This window comes from Leptonychotes weddellii, chromosome 2 (genome assembly GCF_054177405.1).
Source record: "Leptonychotes weddellii isolate Sample4059 chromosome 2, ASM5417740v2, whole genome shotgun sequence".
Taxonomy (NCBI): domain Eukaryota; kingdom Metazoa; phylum Chordata; class Mammalia; order Carnivora; family Phocidae; genus Leptonychotes; species Leptonychotes weddellii.
The window spans coordinates 65,658,502-65,680,889 of record NC_138370.1 but is presented as its reverse complement, the minus strand read 5'-3'; the positions used below and the strand labels follow the sequence as shown (position 1 = coordinate 65,680,889).

General features: G+C 41.8%; 1 protein-coding gene across 10 annotated transcripts in view; it reads left to right on the top strand.

Moving 5' to 3' along the window:
- Positions 1–9,389: 9,389 nt before the first annotated feature.
- DCLK2 (doublecortin like kinase 2) overlaps positions 9,390–22,388 on the top strand; it is a 146,232-nt gene continuing 133,233 nt past the window's right edge. For 5 of the 10 annotated variants that reach the window (XR_014142811.1, XM_081811779.1, XM_081811778.1 and 2 more), the window contains exon 1: positions 9,391–10,289. Coding sequence is in view for 8 of the 10 variants with exons in the window: in XM_081811779.1 (XP_081667905.1) it covers positions 9,869–10,289 (421 nt within the window). In the remaining 2 variants the exon portion in view is untranslated. Of the gene's footprint in view, positions 10,290–22,388 lie in introns of all 10 variants that reach the window. The other 5 variants (XM_081811777.1, XM_081811776.1, XM_081811781.1 and 2 more) reach the window with 2 other exon arrangements.

Here is a 22,388-nt window from a genome sequence, read left to right as displayed (position 1 = left end):
TATCAGGAGATCTGGCAAAATGTGAATAGGTTCTGAAAATTAGAAGTAGCAATTTATCAATGTCAATTTTCTGACTTTGATACTTTTGTCATGCTGTGTAGGAAAAATGCTTTTATTTATAAAAATATACAATAAATATTTAGGCATGATAAGACATTATGTTGGCAACTTATTTTCAAATGATTCAGAAAAAAAATGCTTTGTGCTGAATTTGTACCTTTTCTGTCAGTTTGAGGTTGTTAAAAAATTTTTTTTTAATGACAGAAAACTTAGAGATTGTTTTGGATCTACCAGAGAGAATGAATTATAACTAAAATATGAAAAAATAATTTCAGAGCTGGCTGTGATCTAATTCGGAGGTTTTTAAAAAACCATTCATTTGCGGGACACCTGGGTGGTTCAGTTGGTTAAGCGTGTGCCTTCGGCTCAGGTGACGATCCCAGGGTCCTGGGATCAAGGCCCACACTGGGCTCCCTGCTGAGCAGGGAGCCTGCTTCTCCCTCTGCCTGCAGCTCCCCCTGCTTGTGCTCTCTCTCTCTCTGACAAATAAAATACTTAAAATAAATAAATAAATAAGTAAAATTAAAAAAATAAAAATCACTCATTTGCTCCAAATAAAGCAGTGTTTTAAAAAATATATATATCAGCAGCAACCTTATTAGTAACTCTTTAAGACTTTCTTCAATTTTCGTAATAGATTTTTCTGATATTAAATTTGGATAAATTTATCATCTCTGTTTGAAAATCTTGACAATGGTGCATAGACTGAAAGGAATCTAGGGATTGTCTACAGTCTCTTGGTGGAGGCCTTTAAATTTATTTTTGTCTTTTTTTTTAAGAAAAAGATTTTATTTCCAAGTAACCTCTACACCCAATGTGGGGCTCCAATTCATGATCCTGAGATCAAGAATCACATTCCACTAACTGAGCCAGCCAGGCACCCCCAGCAAACTAGTTTATACCACCTTTTATGAACCCAACATTGGGGTAAAACTTTTGCTCCAGGGAAAGTCTTTGACCAAACCAGTAAAAAAAAAAAAAAAAAAAAAAAAAGGTGATTAATGTTATCCACCCATTCAAACAACAAGTCCAAAATCAAAAGCTTACACATTGTTTAAATTAAGATTAATTCAAATATAAAGCAATTGTGTACTGTAATGTTATATGTCAATTGTACCTCGATGAAAAAGAACAAAGCAGTTGTGTGTAGAGACACATCAGGGTACCATATTTCACTTTCCTGCTGGCTTTTCCAAAACATTCTAAGTTACTTTAAGAATAGCCCACCAAACCGGGGCGCCTGGGTGGGTGCACAAGCAGGGGGAGCTGCAGGCAGAGGGAGAAGCAGGCTCCCTGCTCAGCAGTTTACCAGTTTGTCACATAATTTGGTGGGAAATTTTTTTTTTTTTAGAGAGAGAGGGTGCGAGTGTGTGAGCCGGGGATGGGGGGCAAGGTACGGTTGGGAGGGCAGAGGGAGAGGGAGAGAGAGAATCTTTTTTTTTTTAATTTTATTTTATTATGTTAATCACCATACATTACATCATTAGTTTTTGATGTAGTGTTCCATGATTCATTGTTTGCGTATAACACCCAGTGCTCCATTCAGTACGTGCCCTCTTTAAGGTAGGTGACTTCAAAATCATTCAGGGAAACAATTGAGCAATTTATAGTGGTTTGCAGAATTTCCATCATGTTACCAGGCCTATCATTTTCATATTCAGGCCTTGCCAAGTCTATTAAAGGAATCTGAGCAGGCTGAAGAGATTAAGATAGTCCTTCTTAACAAGAATTTAAAGGAAAATTATTTGTAATTACTTCAACAAACCCCATTTTCTACATATTTGTAATTATATACCCAGATTTAGTCAATCATTCTATGTCTTAGTGAAAAGAATATGTCACCTTGGAACAAATCTTTCTTCCAAGTTAGCAACAAGACTTTGTTTCAGGAGAATAAATTTTTCTTTATTTGTTCTCCTCTACGTTTTCAGAAACTGTTGGTGGGCCCAGAGTTGCAGCCCATGAGTGGCTTGTGAGAAGGTAGGAGACAGTGTGGGTGTTGACACGGCAATGGCCACTGGGACAGAGGCCCCTGGAGGGCTGAGTAATTGGTTAGATTTCTCTTCATGAAGACATTGAACTAAACTTTTGAACCAGGTAAGACCTCAGGAAGAGGGAGGAATTATAGGAAGAAAAATATTATGATTCTTGTAGTGATCATAATAGTAACTGTGATTAATTCCCGTACTAAAATGAATTAATTTTATAATACTAGCAAACTATTAAAAATGAACGTATCAGTTACATTAACATATGTAATCTTATCACACACACATATCTATCTGATTTTTTTAAAAAGATTTTATTTATTTATTTGAGATAGAGAGCGAGCGAGCGAGAGCATGGGGAGGGGAGGGAGAGGGAGAAGCCGACTCTGCACTGAGCAGGGAGCCCGATGTGGGACTCGATCCCGGGACCCTGAGATCATGACCTGAGCCAAAGGCAGATGCTTAACTGACTGAGCCACCCAGGCGTCCCTTACCTGATCTTATATATGAACAATATATCATGGTCAATAACAGTTATTTCAAATAGGACTCTGGAAAGTACCAAGGAAAAGCTGTATCTTTGATCCTAAATACATAGCCAAATGAGTATAGATTTATTAAAGGGGACTGACCAAATATGCATAGTATCATTATTAACATATATAAAATAAATATATTGTTTTTACACTTGAATATTTCAAATATGGGACACAGAACATTTGTCCTAAAATAACCAGCTACTTTGCATTATAAACCTACTGTAGGTATAAAAATCATTAATTTTTAATTATAACTTCCTAAAGGGACAGACTTCTTTATGATTAATGAATTTTGAAAGCTTGAGATGAACATTTTCTAGAGTTAGCATACCCTGGAGTCAATTTCTATCTCTGCTGCTTAATCTTTCTCATTTCCTCATCTATAATCTGCTTCTTTAACTAGGTCATAACTACTGATTAATCATCACAAAGCTTTATTACCCTTTAAGTACTCAGGAACATCATTATTTTAATCTCACATACAGAATGACACGGACACAGTTTGTCACATTCAGTATTTGTATAAACATGGAGTGTGCTATTGAGAAGAGGAAGCCACTAAAATCATGATCCATTTTAAGATAATTCTTTTTGGATTTTAAATGGAGCAAAAAGCCTAGATTCAAACAAATTTTATATTGGGTTTGGGAAATTTGACTCTATAGAAACAAAATGAGAGTACTGTGGTACTTTTCCATGGTCTTTCACTTTTGATATTATTAAATAATTGTTGAAAATCACTTTCTGTGCCTCGACTCCCTTATCTGGAAAGTAGGGACTCTTTAGGAACACTACTACCTGCCTAGATTTGCTTCTTAGGAAGTTTTAGGAGAAAAAAGTTCAAATTTCTAAGAAGAATGTTGCTATATAATTTAAATGTTTTTGTTATTTTCATCTTAGTAATTATGGCAGCTGAACTAGTGAATGACAAAATAACTGAGTATAATTTTGAATGGATGGAATTTACATAAAAAGTGAGAGTCTTTGTCCCAGACACTTTGTGGAAGTGAAATGTACCAACAGGGAGAACTATTCAACCACAGTTTCTCATAGGGAAAAAAAAAAAGGATTTGTGTGTTATATATGTTTAAAGCATGCATATTTGCATTTTTCTTCAGTTCACTTGATATTCCATAAAAAATTCAAGGTTGGGGGGATGCCTGGATGGTACACTCGGTTAAGGGTCAGACTCTTGGTTTCAGCTCAGGTTGTGATCTTGAAGCAGGAGAGTGAGGTGTTTTTTTTTGTTTTTTTGGGGTTTTTTTTGTAGATTTTATTTGTCAGTGAGAGAGAGCAAGCACAAGCAGGGGGAGCGGCAGAGGGAGAAGCAGGTTCCCCACTGAGCAGGGAACCCAATGCGGGACTCGATCCCAGGAGCCTGGGATCAGGGCCTGAGCTGAAAGCAGATGCTTAATCGACTGAGCCACCCAGGTGTCCCAGGAGAGTGAGGATTTTGTCTCAGGGAGTCTCAGAATGAATCTTGCAGATAAAGGAGGGAGAGTAAAGAGATAGAAGTTTATTAAGTAAAGATACAGAAAAAGCTCTCAAGAGTGAAAGGGGTCCCGACAGGGTTGCCAAAAGTGCCTCCACTGACAGTCTTTTATTTAGAACTGACCAGGGAGCTTGTGGCCTTATCATTCTTGTGATACCTTGGCTTGAGTAAGGACAGGTAATAACATCTTTAATGGCTCACTTCTTTTTAGGGTTTGGTTATTCTTTGTTGGTCACAGATGATTATCATAAAAAAGACACCCACCCCATAACCTAGGGCAGGGTGCTCCAGGTTTGTTCCCTTATCTCTGGCTTCCTTACACTTCAGCATTTTTCGCATTTCTGATCACATAGCCGCCTATCTATCTATCCCAACCTAGCCCTACCTGTCTCTTACTCAATCTCAGGAACCTGCCCTGAGATTGAGCCCCACTTTGGGCTCCACGCTCAGCGGGGTCTGCTTGAGATTCTCTCTCCCTCTCCCTCTGCCCCTCCCCCCACGCCCCACGGACCCACACATGCTTGCACTTGCTGTCTCTCTCTCAAATAAATAATCTTAAAAAAAAAAAATTAAACTTGGAATTTTTGAAAGATTTAACCAATAAGCTGAGTTTGAATTTTCTGAACCTGAAAAGGTAGTTTTAATCATTCCCTCACATACATATTTGCAAAGAAGTTATTCATATATTTGTAAAGTGCTGTAAGAATCATGACTGAAAAGGGCAGCAAAGCTGCCAAGGTGAAACAACAAATAAGAGAACAGTTCGTCTGAATCTTTTTTCCAGGCCAGGTTCAGGGTATGGAGTAAGGGGAGAAAGTCTCTTTCTGACCCACTTTGCTTTATGCCCTTTCCCGTTATAGCTGGACAAAAATCACCAGAATTTATAGGCACTAAAGATTATGAAATAAAAAATATTGCTCAGTTTCAAAAACTCAAGTCCATAGTCACCAGGCCCTTTTGCTGAAAATAGTTGTTTCATCATTTTTGCTTCTGGGAGAAATGTTTGGCACTAGTGAACAGGAATGAAAACATGAGACAGCAGAAAAGTCTCGGCACAGTGCAGTCTAAAAGGTTCGTAAGCATCTTTACCGTAATAAATAACGGAGCTGGAAAACTGCCTCTAAGAGCAGAAGTTTCTGGCCAGAAGTGAAGACTAGCCAGTGCATTGGAAAAGTGAAGTAGCCCGAAGCAAAATCAGCAGATGTTCAAGGCAAGTTTTCTTATGTAAAGCTCCACAAAGTAGTACGTAATGAGGGGCTCAGTAGTTAAGCGGCTGCTTTTGGCTCAGGTCATGATGCCACGACCCTGGGATGGAGCCCTGCATTTCCCCCGCCCCGCCCGCCATCAGGCTCCCTGCTCAGCGGGAAGCCTGCTTCTCCCTCTCCCACTTGCCCTGCTTGTCTTCCCTCTCTTGCTGTCTCTCTGTGTCAAATAAATAAGTAAAATCTTAAAAAAAAAAAAAAAAGTATGTAATGAAATCTCCTTTAAACAAATAATGCTAAATAAAAATTTCCATTGTATTTCTTAGTCCAGGTGGGGGTAGGGAGGTGGGGGTGGGGGAAAGGGAATTATATGGCTGAAAGGCAGCTCCAAAATTCTGAAATTGTGATCTAAGAAGAAGTGTAGAGAACAAAAAACAATTAGCTTCCCTTCATGTGTAGTTGAGTTTTTCTGCCCCAAATGATTTTTAAAAGACCCCCTCCTGGACATCATCAAGAAAGTGTTCAGGTTCACTCGATACTTCGCGATTTAAAATTATTATATATCAAGAGCAGAAAGGGTTCCTTTGTAATCATACAAAAAATGGAGAAGTGTTGGATTGAAATTCTTAGGTGCTCTGTAGCATAGAAATGAAGCCATTTTTAAAGTACTCTGCACAAAAGTTTTTATTCAGACAAGTGTTAGATTAAGGGGGGTGAGGAAAGGATATGGAGAATCTACCACCAACAGAGAAAAGGTCAAGGCCGGCTTCCAGGTGGTGAAGAGGCAGGGCCAGCCCCTCCTAATGAAGCCCTTTTAAATCAGGACCTGGCAGACAGAATTGGTAGACCTCACAACCACAAGGAGAATTAGACCATCTCTGTAATGACGAATGAATAGCAAATCAGATAGTGTTTCTTGGTTAGAAAAAAGGCGTTATCGCAGCAAGGGAAAGACCAGTTGAAATATCCTATTCTGCAAATTCTGCAATGGCTTAAAAGGAGAGAATTTGCTTTGGTTCTACTACGAAGTAACCCAAATTAAGTGATGTCTATCTAGAACCCCCAATTTTGCTTGCCTTAGGATTTTAGTGCCAAAACTAATTTTTTCCCACCACCATAAATACTCAAATTTTGGCAAACTGGATCTTTTTTTTTTTTGAACTGGATCTTGATATATACCATATACATTATGTAAATATCTTATGAAAAGTGATCACATCTTAATTCTTATATGAGGGTTTGGAATAAAATCCTTTAAACAAATTAATGCAAGAGCAGGAGCAAAACAATTTTAACTAAGTAACAGCTTTGGAAATTCTGCCCTCACCCTTGTTGAGAAACAGTAATCTTTGTTTAATTTAGGGATATAATGTTAGGGAATAATGTGAAAATACTGGCATATTACATCATTGTCTTCACTTTTTAAAAGGGCCAAATCTTTTATCAGAAATCTTTGAGTGAGAAAATGTGTATATGTCAGTGTCCTAAAGCTTGAGTGATTGAAGCCTGCACGACCAGCCTGCAAGATGACCCCAATGATCCCTGACACCTGGTAGTCATACCCTTGTGTCCCCCATTGAACGGGGCTGAGCTGTATACCTTACAGGATAGTGTGGGTATGATGTAATGGCTTCCACCTTGTTCTTTCATGAATGCTTACTCTAGGGAAAGCCAGCTGACATGTTGTTACAACACTCAAGTGACCCTACAGAGAGGTGTTCATGGTGAGGAACTAAGAGCTCCTGCCAACAACGTGAGTGAGCCATGTTGGAAGTGGGTCTCCAGGTACCAGTCAGACCTTTGGATGACTGCAGCCCCAGTCGACGTCCTGATTGCAATCTAATGAAAACTCAAGGGAAGCTGCTTCTAGATTTCTGACTCACAGAAACTGTTGAGATAATGCATATTTATTGCTGTAAACCACTAGATTTGGGATAATTTGTTACTACCGCAATGAATTAGAAAGTGTTTTTTTCCCCCAAGGTATAGTAATAGCAAAACAGATGAACACACCCATGTTAAGCCATTTACAAAGTTGATAGGCTCTGCAATTAGTTGTATTTAATGAGGCCTTATCTCAAGGAATTTGCCATTTAGTTCTTCTTTTCTCAAAGTACTGTACGGAGACCAGCAGTGATGGCATTGCCTGGAAGCTTGTTAGAAAAAAACTCTTTAAGAAATGTAGCATTTCAAATCCTACCGCAGACCTACTCAATCAGAAGCCACATTTTATAAGATTCCCCTACTATGTATAAGTACATCAGAGTTTGAGAAGAAACACTGGTCTTTTGATTCTTAATGTTATAGCCTGTAGTTGGAAGCCCTGGCTATATACATTAAGAGCACTTTCAAAAAATACTGTTGGTTGGGGTTCCTGGGTGGCTCAGTCGGCTGGGTGCCCCACTGTTGGTTTTGGCTCATGCTCAGCAGGGAGTCTGCTTGGGATTCTCTCTCCCTCTCCCTCTGCCCCTCACCCTGCTCCCAAGCTTGCTCTCTCTGAAATAAATAAATCTTAAAAAAAAAAACCAACAAACCGAAGGAAGAAAGAAATACTGTTGGAGAAGCCTATCTTCAGAAATTCTGATTTAATTGGTCTGGGTTGAGGTCTATTGTGGTCATGGACCTAATAATATTTTAGAATTTTTCCCCTTGAAAACTACAATGTAACCTCAGATCAGCTGACTTCCTGGCCTGCTCCAGGCCTGGTTCTAGAAGTCAGCTATGTCCAGGTGTGTCCCTGAGACTGTCCTGGACTACAGTGGTGCACTGAACAGGATTCTTCTGGATCATTGCCATGCCAGGGCAACTTCACAGCTGCTGAAGAACCACTGCATATACTCCTGCCTTTTCTTACTCATGTTCTTCCAGGACGCAGTTCATTCCAAGAAAAGTATCCATGCCTTCCAACCTTCCAGGTCGATTTGGATTTGTTGTCTAGGGCCACTCAAAGAAACAGGTGCCGAATAAATAAGGTTTCAGGGTAGCTTACCCACCTGTTAGATTAGGACCAAACATCTTTTGGCCTCATCTTTCCCTGATAGCAAAATGGAAATAACTAATGTTTCTCATAAACCTTTAGGAAATATGTTTTTACTGTTGACAGTAGTAAATTAAGATCTCCAGTGTGATGGGTGCTTACAAATGTTAGACCTATTACTTAAGAAGCTCAATTGACAACATTAAATACCACTTGACTGTGAGTGGGGGAGGGGAGGTATTAGTTTCCTTTACTAATGCATCCCCAGTGGTGGAAACAACGCCTGACACATGGCTTGCTCTTAATAAATATTTGTTGATTAAATAAATCCCTCAAAACCCAATAACTTCTGGTCATTTATTCCTTCAAAGTTACTCAGCATCCTATGTTAGCAAATCTGCAATGGAAACTGTTTTATCAAAGGATTTTAAAATAAAGCTTCAAATTTTCTTTTATAAATTTTGTGCCCAAATCCAATGTCATGTTTCGAATTTCTGTCCTAGTTTAGCCTCGGTTCCTCCTTTGGAGGCTAGTTAGGGATGTGATCTCTGCCCTTGAATCTCCTTCCTTTGTAGTTTCTTTGGCCTGCGCGTTTACGTTTCCCAGGCGGAGGAGCGCGTTCCGCGGCTGCGCCCATTAGCGCACGGCGAGGGTTTGTAGCTGTCAGGCGGTCGGGGCTGCCTAGGACCCAGGAGGAGTCGGTCCTCTCCCGCCGCAGAGCCTCCGCGCTGACCCGTGCGGCCCCCTTCTCCTCGCGCATCCCCTTCCTCCCGGGCTTTGGCAGCCCTTGGGCGGCAAGAAACCGCCCCCCCCCCCAACTCCAGCCCCGCCAGCGAGCCGGGCCGGCCGCGGAGTCGGCCGCGGATGCTCGCGGGGTGGGCTGGGCCGGTCGGCAGCCAGGGAGGCGGGCTGCATTATTTCCCGCTAGGGCCGGGCTCTGTGGGAGGAAGGGGCCCCCGCACTGCCCTCTCAGCCCGAGTCCGCGCGCGCCGCCACTAGGACAGGGCCTGCGGGCGAGCCAGGCGGAGGCGCCGCATCCCGGGCCTCCCGCAGGGCTCGTGGGCGGGCCGGGGCCAGGCGCGACGCCCCTGCGGGCCCGCGGCGCCTCTCCCACGCTCCCAGCTCCTCCCCCTCCTCTTCCTTCCTTCCCCTCAGCCTCCCGGGAGCCGCCGGCGGACACGAGCCGCGGCCAGCGCCCGAGCTTTGTGTGCGCCCGCCGGCCCGGGGCGAACCTCGGGCGGCCCAACTTTGCGTCTCCTGGCCAGCTCCCAGGCGGGAGTTGTGAGGCGTGGCTGGGTGGAGAAGGCGCGCGGGGGGCGGGGGGCTCCCTGCGGGCTGGCAGAGCGAGCCGCGCTGGACAATGAGCTGGGCAGCTCGACGCTGCGGCCACTTTTAGGGGGGCGCGGGCCATTCGGCTCCTCGGCGGCTGAGCGGCCCCACCTGTGAGGAGAGGGCGGGATGCCAGAGCCAGGTGTCCCGGCGCCCTGAGCCTTCCCCTCCCGCCCCGCCCCACGGTCAGACGTCCCTGAACTGATTCTCGCATTGACACTAGGCTACCCGGAGGCTTTGGCTGGGACGTTTTTTGTGGGGGAGCCTTCGGAGCAGCCGTGATGGCCAGCACCAGGAGTATTGAGCTGGAGCACTTTGAGGAACGGGACAAAAGGCCGCGACCGGGGTCGCGGAGAGGGGCGCCCAGCTCCTCGGGAGGCAGCAGCAGCTCGGGCCCCAAGGGGAACGGGCTCATCCCCAGCCCGGCGCACAGTGCCCACTGCAGCTTCTACCGCACGCGGACCCTGCAGGCTCTGAGCTCAGAGAAGAAGGCCAAGAAGGCGCGCTTCTACCGGAATGGGGACCGCTACTTCAAGGGCCTGGTGTTTGCCATCTCCAGCGACCGCTTCCGGTCTTTCGATGCGTTGCTCATGGAGCTCACCCGCTCCTTGTCGGACAACGTGAATCTGCCCCAGGGTGTCCGCACCATCTACACCATCGACGGCAGTCGGAAGGTCACCAGCCTGGACGAGCTGCTGGAAGGTAGGAGGAGAGGGCCGGGCGCGGCAGGTGCGGCCCAGAGCGACAGCAGGTGCAGTGGCCACAGGCTGGCGCGCGCCCGCTTGCGCTGAGCTGAGGGGAGTTTACGGGGTGTTTTCTGGGCGGCCATAGGAATTGTATGGTTCTGTCTATAGGCTCTGTGTGTGTGTGTGTGTGTGTGTGTGTGTGTGTAGGGGGTGCGCTCTCCCATATACTCTTTCCCAAGAGATTTGACTTTAAAAAAGAAAAAAAAAAATTCCTAGCGGGCTTTGGTGACATCTCTTAAGATTGGTTACTTGGGGGTTTTGTTTGTTTTTAGTGCAAATGTTGGAAAAGGTGGCTGTCAGGTGAGGATCTGGGTAACCCTCCTGCTAATAAGCTTTCGTTCAGCCCTCTGTGTGGACCTCGGTGCAGGCATCATTGATGTTCCAGCATTCAGGACCCTGTTGTACCTGCTCTACTCAGAAGTTGTGGTTGTGAAATGCTCTAGGTTGGCTTTCAGCAGAATTTAGATGAGGTCAGGAGGCGTGATCCTAGACAGTGGTTCTCAACCTTGGCTGCACCTTGGATCACTGGGAACTTTAAAAAATTACCAGTGCCTGCACCCTACCGCAGATATTCAGATGTTTGGGGTATGATCTGGGCAGTGAGAGCTTTAAAAACTCCCCAGGTGATTTGATGTGGAGCCAAGTGCAGCCAAAATTGAGAATCACTGTGCTAAAGGGTTTTCCACATTTGGTCAATAATGAGGTGAATCAAGGTCAGTCTCTCCTGCCTCCTCCCCTACTGAAAGTAGCTAGTTAGGATGATAGAGGCTGTTGGAATGAGTAGTTGGGGCCTGTTATAAATTAGTAATCCTAGAGTGTCAACTATGCTTCACTCAAAGGGACTGCTTGACTGTATGTTGTGTCATCCTTGAATTCCTGCCGTACTGTATTTATTCTTCTTTCCTTTCAGGGTGAAAAGACATTACTGGTAGTTAAGAACTCATTTCCAGATATAAACAGCACCTATAAAGATGAGACAGAACCCAAGTATATGCTGACTGCATGTTTAAAGACAGCTTGCTCTCATGCATCTTTCTTAATGCAAATGACTCATTCCATGTAGTCATAGCAATATTGGTGTGGCAGGGAAAGGAAACTGAACTTTGAGCCAACTATTTTTCTTTCTTTCTTTTTTTTAAGATTTATTTGTTTTTTTGAGAGAGGGAGGTGGAGAGAGAGAGCAGGAGTTGGGAAGAGGCAGAGGGAGAGAAATCCTTAAGCAGACTCTTCGCCAAGGCAGGAGCCCAGCACAGGGCTTGATCCCACAGTCCTGAGACCATGACTCAAGCTGAAACCAAGAGTTGGATGCTCAACCAATTGAGCCACCCAGGTGCCCCAAGTCAACTATTTTTCTTATATTATCTTATCATATTCTTATGGTTTGAAGGCTTTATGCCCATTTTACACATGAGGAAATGAGCAACATGCCTTGTTACACAGTATCTGCAGTATATGCCCTTTCATCTCCAATTCACCTCTAGTAAATCTGTATAGCCACACTGAGGAGTCCTGAAAGTGGTTGAGTTTCTCTATTTAGTTATTGTTACCAGAGGTTTTCCCTGTCTTGGCTAGATGAGGACCAGCCAAAATTAAGTTGTCTCTTCAGTCTGTTTTTGTGCATTCTCGACTTCACACATTCTCTTGGTCACTTGTGTGTTTTGGTTTTAAAGGCTTCCTGAGGAGGTGATAACAGCCAGAGGAGTGTAAGTAAAATGATACATTGTTAAAAGGGCTCTATTGCCTTCTTTATCGTATTAAATACTTAAAAGCAACATTTGCCTAGATATTTCAAAATGGAATAACATTTTCAGACTGACCCAAACTAGATTAGCAGTGCTGTGGAAATATCAAGGCGATGCCTATTGCTTAAGTACTCATTACTCACATTCCCTTGGGATAGTGTGCGTAGGGTGGTCTGAAGAGGGACAAAAATTTTAATATCCTTCTCTCAAGTAATTTTAACAGTGTATTTGCTACATGAAATTAAAGTACTCCAAAGAGGAATATCATTATGGGGGGTGATCAAGATGACCATTAGGCATATTAATTAATGAGAGCATATATTGTACATTGAGTTTGACATTGCCCAGGTGTTGCATGGTTCACTGAGTCTAGTTCTCAAACCCGTATAGTTTCAACTGTAAATTGAAAGTTGATACATTTCCTTCCAGTTATTTATTCACTGATTTTTGGAGGATGGGGAACTGTATGTGTAGAGTCCAAATTATACTACCATATGATAATGGCATAACACAGATATTTGCACAACAGAAATAATGTTTCCCTAGTCTAGGCAATTGCCTGCTTGTTTCAAGCAGTATTTAATAAAATTACTGCAAAAGAAGAAAATTTGTGCCCTTTTGTCATAGTGACATTCTCTCTGACAATGGATCTTTGTCTAGGTCTTGGAAGTTCCAACAAAATGAGTGGAATACCCTGTTGCAAGGCAGTTTTCAAGAAAAGAAAGAGCCATCGATGCTTAATATCCATCATTTGAGAATTTAAATAGTTTCAACTTTCAGTTAAAATTGTGTGCTCAAATGTTCTGATTTATCATTTAGAAGGACTAATCAGCTACCTGCAAAGTTATTATTTGCATCAGTAAAAATGGGTACAGAACATATGGGTGTTGCCCATATGGTCAAAATTAACTAATTCATCTTAGTTCATTTTAAAAACTTTTATTTTTTTATTTTATAATTATTTTAGTAATCTCTGTACCCAAGGTGGGGCTTGAACTCATGACCCCGAGATCAAGAGTCACATGGTCTTCCAACTGAGCCGGCCAGGTGCCCTTGGCCATTTTAGTTCTTTTTTTTTTTTTTTTTTGGTTCATTTTTAATAAAGATTCTCTGATAGTACTTTTTACAACATTACGTTCTGTTCTGTCCTCTTCCACTTCCATCCCATGACATTTGTAGTTTAGGAGATACTGTTTTCCTAAAATGTTTTTCTGAAATACTTTTAGTGAAGAATAGAAAGTGATGACTCAAGACAGCTGGGCATGAACACTCATTCAGAGCCTCAGTCCCATTGAACTCAGATGACAAAAGAAATTTGCATGGCCCAGATTTTTTCTTCTGCCTTTGACCTTGAAAGTCTCTGGAGACTAAAAACAGTGTGCAGGTGTTGGCTGGCACTCCTCCTGTACTTTGCTAAATCAGCAGGTATCTTCAGCCTTTTGGTTTACCTCCCCTTGCTGGATTAATTTCACTGAGCGGTGCTGTGCATCCCTGTAATACTGTTTTATTCTTTTTAAAACTGGATGGGGACCTTCTCTCAGAGGACTGTGAGTCAGAACTGGGAAAGTCCGTTTCAGCTGCCTGAAACCATGAGCCAGTCAAACTTAGAGCATCTCTGATTAGACAACTGAGGATGTTCAGATGATTTGTTCTTAAGTTCTCGTGTCTGGGGCCAGGAGTCAGAATTCCTTAGGTGTTTGTTTGTTTAAGTTTATTTAAGTAATCTCTACACTCAATGTGGGGCTGCAACTCACACCCTGAGATCAAGAATCACGTGCTCGGGGCACCTGGGTGGCTCAGCTGGTTAAGCAACTGCCTTTGGCTCAGGTCATGATCCTGGAGCGCCGGGATCGAGTCCCGCATCGGGCTCCCTGCTCAGCAGGAAGTCTACTTCTCCCTCTGACCCTCCTCCTTCTCAGGTGTGCACGCTCTCTCTCTCTCTCTCTCTCTCTCTCATTCTTTCTCAAATAAATAAATAAATGAAATCTTAAAAAAAAAAAAAATCACGTGCTCTCAGACTGAGCCAGCCCGGTGCCCCTCTAGTCTCAGGTTTGTTTCATGAGTGTTCTCCCCTTCTGAACATTTTGGCTATATTTATAAAATTTTATTTTTTTAATTTAATTTTTTTAAAGATTTTATTTATTTATTTGACAGAGAGACACAGCGAGAGAAGGAACATGAGCAGGGGGAGTGGGAGAGGGAGAAGCAGGCTTCCCGCAGAGCGGGGAGCCCGATGTGGAGCGGGGACCCTGATGCGGGGCTCGATCCCGGGACCCTGGGATCATGACCTGAGCCGAAGGCAGACGCCCAATGACTGAGCCACCCAAGTGCCCCTATATTTATAAAATTTTAATGTCCTGAAGAGACATGCCTGTGGATAGTAGAAACAATGACTGATCAAGTCAGGATACCTGGGTTCTACTGACCGGATTTGAGAAGAAATTACCTCTGTTCTCTGGGGTTTAGGGTCTTTTCCTTTCCTTTTATTTTATTTTATTATTTATTTATTTATTTATTTTTAAAGATTTTATTTATTTATTTGAGACAGAGAGAATGAGAGAGACAGAGAGCACATGAGAGAGGGGAGGGTCAGAGGGAGAAGCAGGCTCCCCGCCGAGCAGGGAGCCCGATGCGGGACTCGATGCGGGACTCGATCCCGGGACTCCAGGATCATGACCTGAGCCGAAGGCAGTCGCTTAACCAACTGAGCCACCCAGGCGCCCGGGTCTTTTCCTTTTAAATGAAAGGTTGGCAGATTACCTCTCTAAGATCCTTTGTAGAATGAAAGTATATACCTTTCCCCTAAGTGGTTAGTTACTGAGTGTATGATGGCTTAGGCTGCCTTTCCCTACCCAGATCCTGTCTTCCAGAAAATTGATGAGGCTGTAAATGTCCTACCACCAAGCAGGGAATGGGTGTAAGTCTCTGAGGAAGTATTTGCCAGGAGTCAAAAATATTAATAGCCACCTGCCTCTGCCTCTCTTATTCTAAAGTAAAATGTTGTTTTATGTTATTTTGATCTTTTACTCCCTAGTCAACAACAAACATTGAATTTTTTGACGTGAGAGAATTTTGATAAGTGATATTCCATTATTCCATTAAATTAACTTTAAAATTGGCTTAATTAATTTGAATTTAAGAAAAATAAGGTTCTAAAGTGAGCAAGCACTTGAAGTTTCCGAAGTTCTCCTAGTAAGCCTAGTTTATTGAATCTGTTTGGTTAGGTAAGCTTCTTTTTTTTTTTTTTTTTTTTAAAGATTTTATTTATTTATTTGAGACAGAGAGAATGAGAGACAGCATGAGAGGGAGGAGGATCAGAGGGAGAAGCAGACTCCCTGCCGAGCAGGGAGCCCGATGCGGAACTCGATCCCGGGACTCCAGGATCATGGCCTGAGCCGAAGGCAGTCGCTTAACCAACTGAGCCACCCAGGCGCCCCTGTTTTTTGTTTTTAAAGATTTTATTTGAGAGAGAGAGAGCACGCGCGGGTGTGCACCAAGTGTGCAGCAGACTCCCTGCTGAGCCCGGCGTGGAGCTCGATCCTAGGACCCTGAGACCTGACCTGAGCCAAAGGCAGATGCTTCACCAACTGAGCCACCCAGGCGCCCCTAGGTCAGCTTCTTTGAAGGTGTTAAACCAGAATATAGTCACTGAGAGTGTTTGAAGTAAAAATGAGTCTCAGTAAGAACCCAACTTATAGGGTAGAGTCCCCCCCCGCCGAAAGATAGATTTTTATGGTAATAATAGAAACTGAATTCTTCAAAACGTGTTATGGTGAGGAAGGAAACATAAACCCCATGGATGAAAAGATATTGGCACATAGAAGTCAAAAGCAGTGCACATTAAAGGCATTTATGATGATAGGATGTGTCAGTTTAACATTGAATCTTAGGTGTGCAAGCCTTCTCTGGCAGACTCCTAGGTTCTTCAAGAACCACTTCCAATATTGCATCTATGAAGTCTCTTCCCAGACCTTGGGGATACTGGTCTCCGATAGTTGTTGAACGAGAGTCTATTTGTTGTTGTTCCAGGTGCTGTTCCAGGGTACAGTTTCTTTCCTCAAGATGCTCACATTCTAGAGGGAGAGAGATCGTGAACATGAACACACACAAACATACACAATTGGTTCTAGCTCAGGTGCTGTGAATGAAGTGGTAATGAGGTGGGGGCAGGATGATGAACAAGACTTTCCAGAGGAACCGATGTTGGAGCCAAGGCCTGAGATCAAGATAACTCTTCCCTTTGCTTACTCAGAGCATTTGTCCTTACCTCTGTTATAACACCTTTGTAATAAGTGGTACATCAGGTCTGACTGGGAGTATGGTGAGGTCAGAGATCTTGGACACACAATAAATTCATCAGATAAATAGCCCAGAAAGTAATGTTACCTCTAAGTCCCTTGGTTGTCAAAGGAAGTTTTATATGAATTAAGTTTGAATAGGGTTGTTCCTATATATTTGTGAAGAAAATGCATACTTTGAAAAATTGGATTATATTTAAATACATCAAAAATGCTGTGCTAACTCATCATTGTGGAGAAAATGACTGTTCTATCTGCTCCTATAAATCTGGTTGTTTTCTTCATCTCATTTCCTAAAACGGAAATTCAGATGTGCTATAATATAGCTACATAATAAGCTCTTTCTAGAGGTAATGGGAAGAGACGTTTTTATGTGAAGAATAAAAAATTATTAAGGGTTTGGGGAAGAAATGGAATATTTGGGGGAGCATTCATGAATTAGAGTATGATGCATTGATATTCTGGTAGGTAAAAGAAAAAAATCAGTATTTCATAAGGTTTTAGGCTATGGAAATAGATAATTTATGGTCCTGTGATGTAAAATAAAGAAAACTAGATTCCCTTGGGCAGTGGTTGTCAAACTGCTTTCTTCGTTGCTGGGAAGGCCAGGGGAATTGCTCTGGCTGTGTACTGCCTGGCTAGGTCTCCTTCGCCTCATTCCTACCTGCCTGTGCTCCCACCACTTCTGTTTTTATTTCTTCTATCAGTAAACCACTACTCTAAGGATTTGGGATTCTTAGCACAGTTTTGAGATGTTTTATTTTTTACTTAATTTTTTCCTTTTTCAAGTTTTTATTTAAATTCCAGTTAACATACAGTGTAATACCACTTCCATATAACACTGGGTCCTCATCACAACAAATGCCCTCCTTAATACCCATCATCCATTTAACCCATTCCACCACCCACTTCCCCTCCAGCAGCCCTCAGTTTGTTCTCTGTAAGTCCATTTTCTGGTTTGCTGCTCTTTTTTGTCCCCCCATGTTCATCTGTTTTGTTTCTTAAATTCCATATCTGAGTGAAATTATATGGTATTTGTCTCTGACTTATTTCACTCAGCATAATAGTCTCTAGCTCCATCTATGTCATTGCAGATGGCAAGATTTCATTTTTTTTGATGACTGAGTAATATTCCATCTTCTTCATTCGTCAGTTGATGGACATGTGAGATGTTTTTTGTGCACTCACTGTGTGAAGTCCTTCACATGTTTTGTCTCATTTAACCTTTGCAATACCTTGTGAAATATGGCTGCATTGTCTTTCCATTTTACAGATGGGGAAGCTGAGGCTCAGAGAGGATAAAGAAATTGCCCCCTTGCACCAATAGTAAGAGGTGGGGCTGGAACTTGAGGCCATTCTCCTTGGCTTTTGAACTTCTGTATTCTGAACTGCTCTTTTCTACCCGCTGTGAGGAAGTGGGGTCTATTCCAGCCACAAAGATTTACATAGGTCACAAGAGATCAGCACTCTAGAGCTCCATCACTGCTAGAGCCAAACCTGTTAATCACTTATATTTGGAAAATGAAGATTACAGTTGCTCATCAGTCACTGTAGGTATAACAACAATTTAGGATATTTCATGTATGGGTCCTGAAATAAAATGCATTATCCTGTACACCTGCAAAGTAAGGTCTGTGCATAGTTCTGCATAGTTGCCTTGCTTGACCTCAGTTTCCTCATTTGTAAAATGAGAGACAGGTAATTGCTAAGACCCTTTCCCCTTTCAAGTTCAGTGGTCTTGGGAAATGTTTCTGGGAGTGGGAAAGAGAAATGATCTTGGCTCTGTCTGGTTCTGTGTCCCTTTTTAAGAGTCACCCAGGTTTAGGGGCGCTTGGCTGGCTCAGTTGGTAGAGCATGCGACTCTTGGTCTCAAGATTGTGAGTTTGAGTCCCACGTTGGGTGTAGAGATTACTTAAAAATAAAATCTGGAAAAAAAAGTCGGCCAGGTTTAGATGGAGTTCTCAGAACCCTCAATAACCTGTTGGAGGTTCTTCATAAAACATTCTCAGGAAGGGGAAAATTATAAACCTATTGAGGGCTGGGGCCACAGTTGTTTTATTCATTTCTTTGTCCCATGCAACAGATACCTCTGGCACAATGATGATTTATTTTACTTTTGTGCCATTTTTAGATTTTTTAATATGTGGGAATAGGTGGATATAGGTGTTTTAAAAAAACTTTCTTAGTTAAAACTGGACAGTTGTATAGATTTGCAAAGGAAGACTAAGGCAGTAGACTAAGCATACTGTAATTTGTTAGAAGCTGCTACTTTGTAGACTGAAGGAGTAGGAAAAAATTGGCTGTGAGATCAACTTAAGTAATTTTGATTACGCTATAATCTTTGCTAATATCTCAAAGTGACAAATAATCTACAATTATGACCGGCTATGTTATCTATTGTTTATATGTTGATTAAATTATAATCATTTGCAACCAAAATATATCACAATGAAAGTTTTAAAGATTTATTTATTTATTTTAGAGAGGGAGGGGGAGAGAGAGAGAGAGAGAGAGATTGAGCACGTGCACACGTGCAGGCAAGCAGGGCAAAGGGCAGAGGAGGAGAGAGAGGGAAAGAAGCAGACTCCCAGCTGAGTGCAGAGCCCCACATGGGGCTGGATCCCATGACTGGAAGATCAGGACCTGACCTGAAATCAAGAGTTGGACGCTTAACCGACTGAGCCATCCAGGTGTCCTTCACAATAAAAGTTTTAAAATATCTTCACTGATTTATCTCTTCCTTCACTCTATATGTTTTACAATCTTAAGATTACTTTAAGTTTTAAATACCAACAGTATAATTATTTCTTACAGGCAATGATGATGCTCTCTTCCCCAATACACTTGCCCATCATCTTGGTCTTTTTACTTAACAGTATTTTGCCTCATTGGCAGAGAATCAAGAAAAGAGAAAAGGAATTTTACTATAGTTTATACTCATGTTCATCAAGCCTCTGAGAGAGAAATTTCTCGAACTTGAGAAATAGCCTGGTGTGAACCCATCTCTTAGTAGTTTAGTGATCAAGGCCAATGGATGGAAGGCTCTACATGAACCCTATAATGTGTATAAAACACTTAGCAGAGTCCTAGCATGCAGTGGCTCTTTGATAAATGGTGGTGGTTCTCAGCATCTTAACCTAGAATTTATGTCCTTACAACTTGCCTGCTATATTCTAGAGCCAGCATTTGGAGCTACGTAAGGCTTATCTTACTTTTACCCAGCAGCTCTTCAGACATCTGGAGACAGTGGTCACACTTTGCTATTTCCCCCTTCCTTCCCATCCTGTAAACACCACCTCTTTTTTGTGCAAACATCTGGCTTCTGAATCTTTCATCACTTGCATTGATTCTTTTTTTTTTTTTTTAAAGATTTATTTGAGAGAGAGAACATGTCAGTGGGGGGGGGGGTCCTCGTGAGGAGAGGCAGAGGGAGAGGGAGAGAGAGAATCTCTCTGCTGAGAGTGGAGCCTGTCACGGGGCTTCATCTCATGACCCTGAGATCATGACCTGAGCCGAAATCAAGAGTCAGATGCTTAACCAGCAGAGCCACCCAGGTGCCCCCTTGCATTGAATCTTTTTGAGCCATCCTCATTATCAATCACTTGCTTAAAACTGGGGCGAAGTCTTCCTCTAAGACTCACAGTGAGATTTAAGGGATGAAGGAGGAAGGTATTAAGCAAAGGTCTCCAGAAGTTGGGGTAACTCTGTCAAGGAAAGTTTTACCTCTGCTCAGATGATAAGCCAGTTGAAGGACTGACCCTTGATCCATTATGCCCCAGTTGCTTTAGAAATATTAGATGGGGGGGTGTCTGGGTGGCTCAGTTGGTTGAGCGTCCGACTCTTGATTTCAGCTCAGGTCATGATCTCATGGTCATGAGACTGAGTCCTGTGTTGGGCTCTGTGCTGGGCATGGAACCTGCTTAAGATTCTCTCGCTTCTTCTCCGTCTGCCCTTCCTCCCTCTAAAAAAAGAGAAATATTAGATGGGCACATTTTGTTTGAAGTTTTCTCTCTTCCTCAACATCCTTAAAATTGCAGTGTTTCTAAAACTTTTGCAATATTTGGGCCATTTAACATGAAAAACAATGTAAAAATCTAACAGCTAACTTAGTAGAAGTTCAGTATTGCCTTAATTGCTTTAATTACATTGTCACTTAAATATGTAGAAAGGTAGGTATTCTTATATACTATAGGTCTTACACACCAATACAACCTAAATAAATTGATAATGTAAATACCAACAAAACTGCATAATCAAAAAAATGTAAAAAAATGGCAGTGTAAAGCTATAGATATTATTTGCTCAAACTAAATTGTTCCCAAATGTGACCATGGTACTGAATGCTGAGTTCAGTGTGCTGTATTTCAGTTTTGCACTGTTAATAAAGCTCCACTCCTACAGGGTAAAATTATGTCCTCTGGCCTTAACTTGCTGTGAACACATCTTTTACATAGATTAAGTCCACCTCTCTTTTTACTCATTAACTTCCAACAAAGTTATACCCTTTGGGACCAAAGGAGTTGAAACTGGACACCGAGTGGCCTGACTGAATTTGATTTAGAAGCAGTTGTTCACATATTCCAGAATAGGATGATACACACATTTTAAGTTCTATCAAAATAAGCACAGAATTAAAATTGTCACAGGGAACTCTTGTATTGTGGAATATGTTTGGTCCAGGTGTGAGGAGCAAAAAGACAGATAATGGATATGATTTGTAGGTTCCATCCTATCAGGAGATTAGATGTAATTTCTTTTTCAGCTGGTAAGCTTTATAAAGCTTTTTGGTTAGTGAGTAGGATTTTTGTTTCTACTTTTACCTGATTTTTTTGGTCTTTGATTTTTTTGGAACTTCTCTGAAATTTCAATACTGAAACGTGGATTTCTGGGCATACCTCTTCATAGATGTTCAGATGTTCAAAGTAGTTTTTTTTACCCCTTTCTCAGTAGAATGTATCACAGACTGTACTGCTGGATGTGACTTTAGGACATGGCTTGGTTCAGCCAGTTGCCTTTCATAGGTGTTGAAGGAGCATTGGTTTTAGCGATGAAAGGTCTCATTTTTGTGTCCTCAGCCTTGCCCTGCAGCGAAGGCCGTTATATTCATTTGTGAATGCAAGAGCGATGGTTCAGTGACACAGCAAAGGAGTGCAGAGTGGGATAGGCTTCCAGGCCAGAGCAGTGCACTTTGTGTAACTCTGCTGATCCCCATAAGTTTTAAATTCTGGGTTCTGTACAGTTTGGGTTAAAAAAAAAAACAAAAAAACCTAAGTTGTTTGCCACAAGAGAATAATAAATCAGTCTTTCTTTTTTTCTTAACCGGATAGGCGTGGGAATTTGTCTCTGATGTGCTCTAGATGGAGATAAGCACCTTTTAATCCACCCAGTAGGACTGCCTCACAAATGCTGTGCTTGATGAAGGACATCAAACCATTTTGTAGATGCAAGATACCTGGATTTATTTTTCCTGGTTATATGTCTTTGGAAGCAATTTTCTTTCTCTGTTTTAGATGTTAGGAAAGAATTAAGGTTCCTAAGATTATTGCTGATATTAGATCTATAGTGTCAGTCAAGCTTTCTTTTCTCTGTGTCTTTACATTTTTATGTTACCATATTTAAATCTGCATGTGTGTTGGGGGGGATCTTTTCTCTAAGCTTGAAGAGCCTTTGCACTTTAGACTTATAAAGTTCAGTGCTTGCTTCCATTCCAAGTTATATAATAGTCTCAATGTCCAAATTTTGTATAATTGATTTTCTGCCATGAATGTCAAAATAGTTTGTAATTACAAGCTAATTAGTGGGGTGAGGCAGTTAATGTAAATATTTTAACAGAAATGGATGAGATACTTTATAGGAACTGATATAAAAGTAGGCTAACCAAACATACTGTTATTGAATTTCCAACTGCATAAGGTTGCATGTAACTATTTGTAATTTCTAACAATAAATTGACATTTAAGTGTTGACAAAGTACTCTGGTTTAGCTTTAAAAACATTCATGTATATACTTAAACA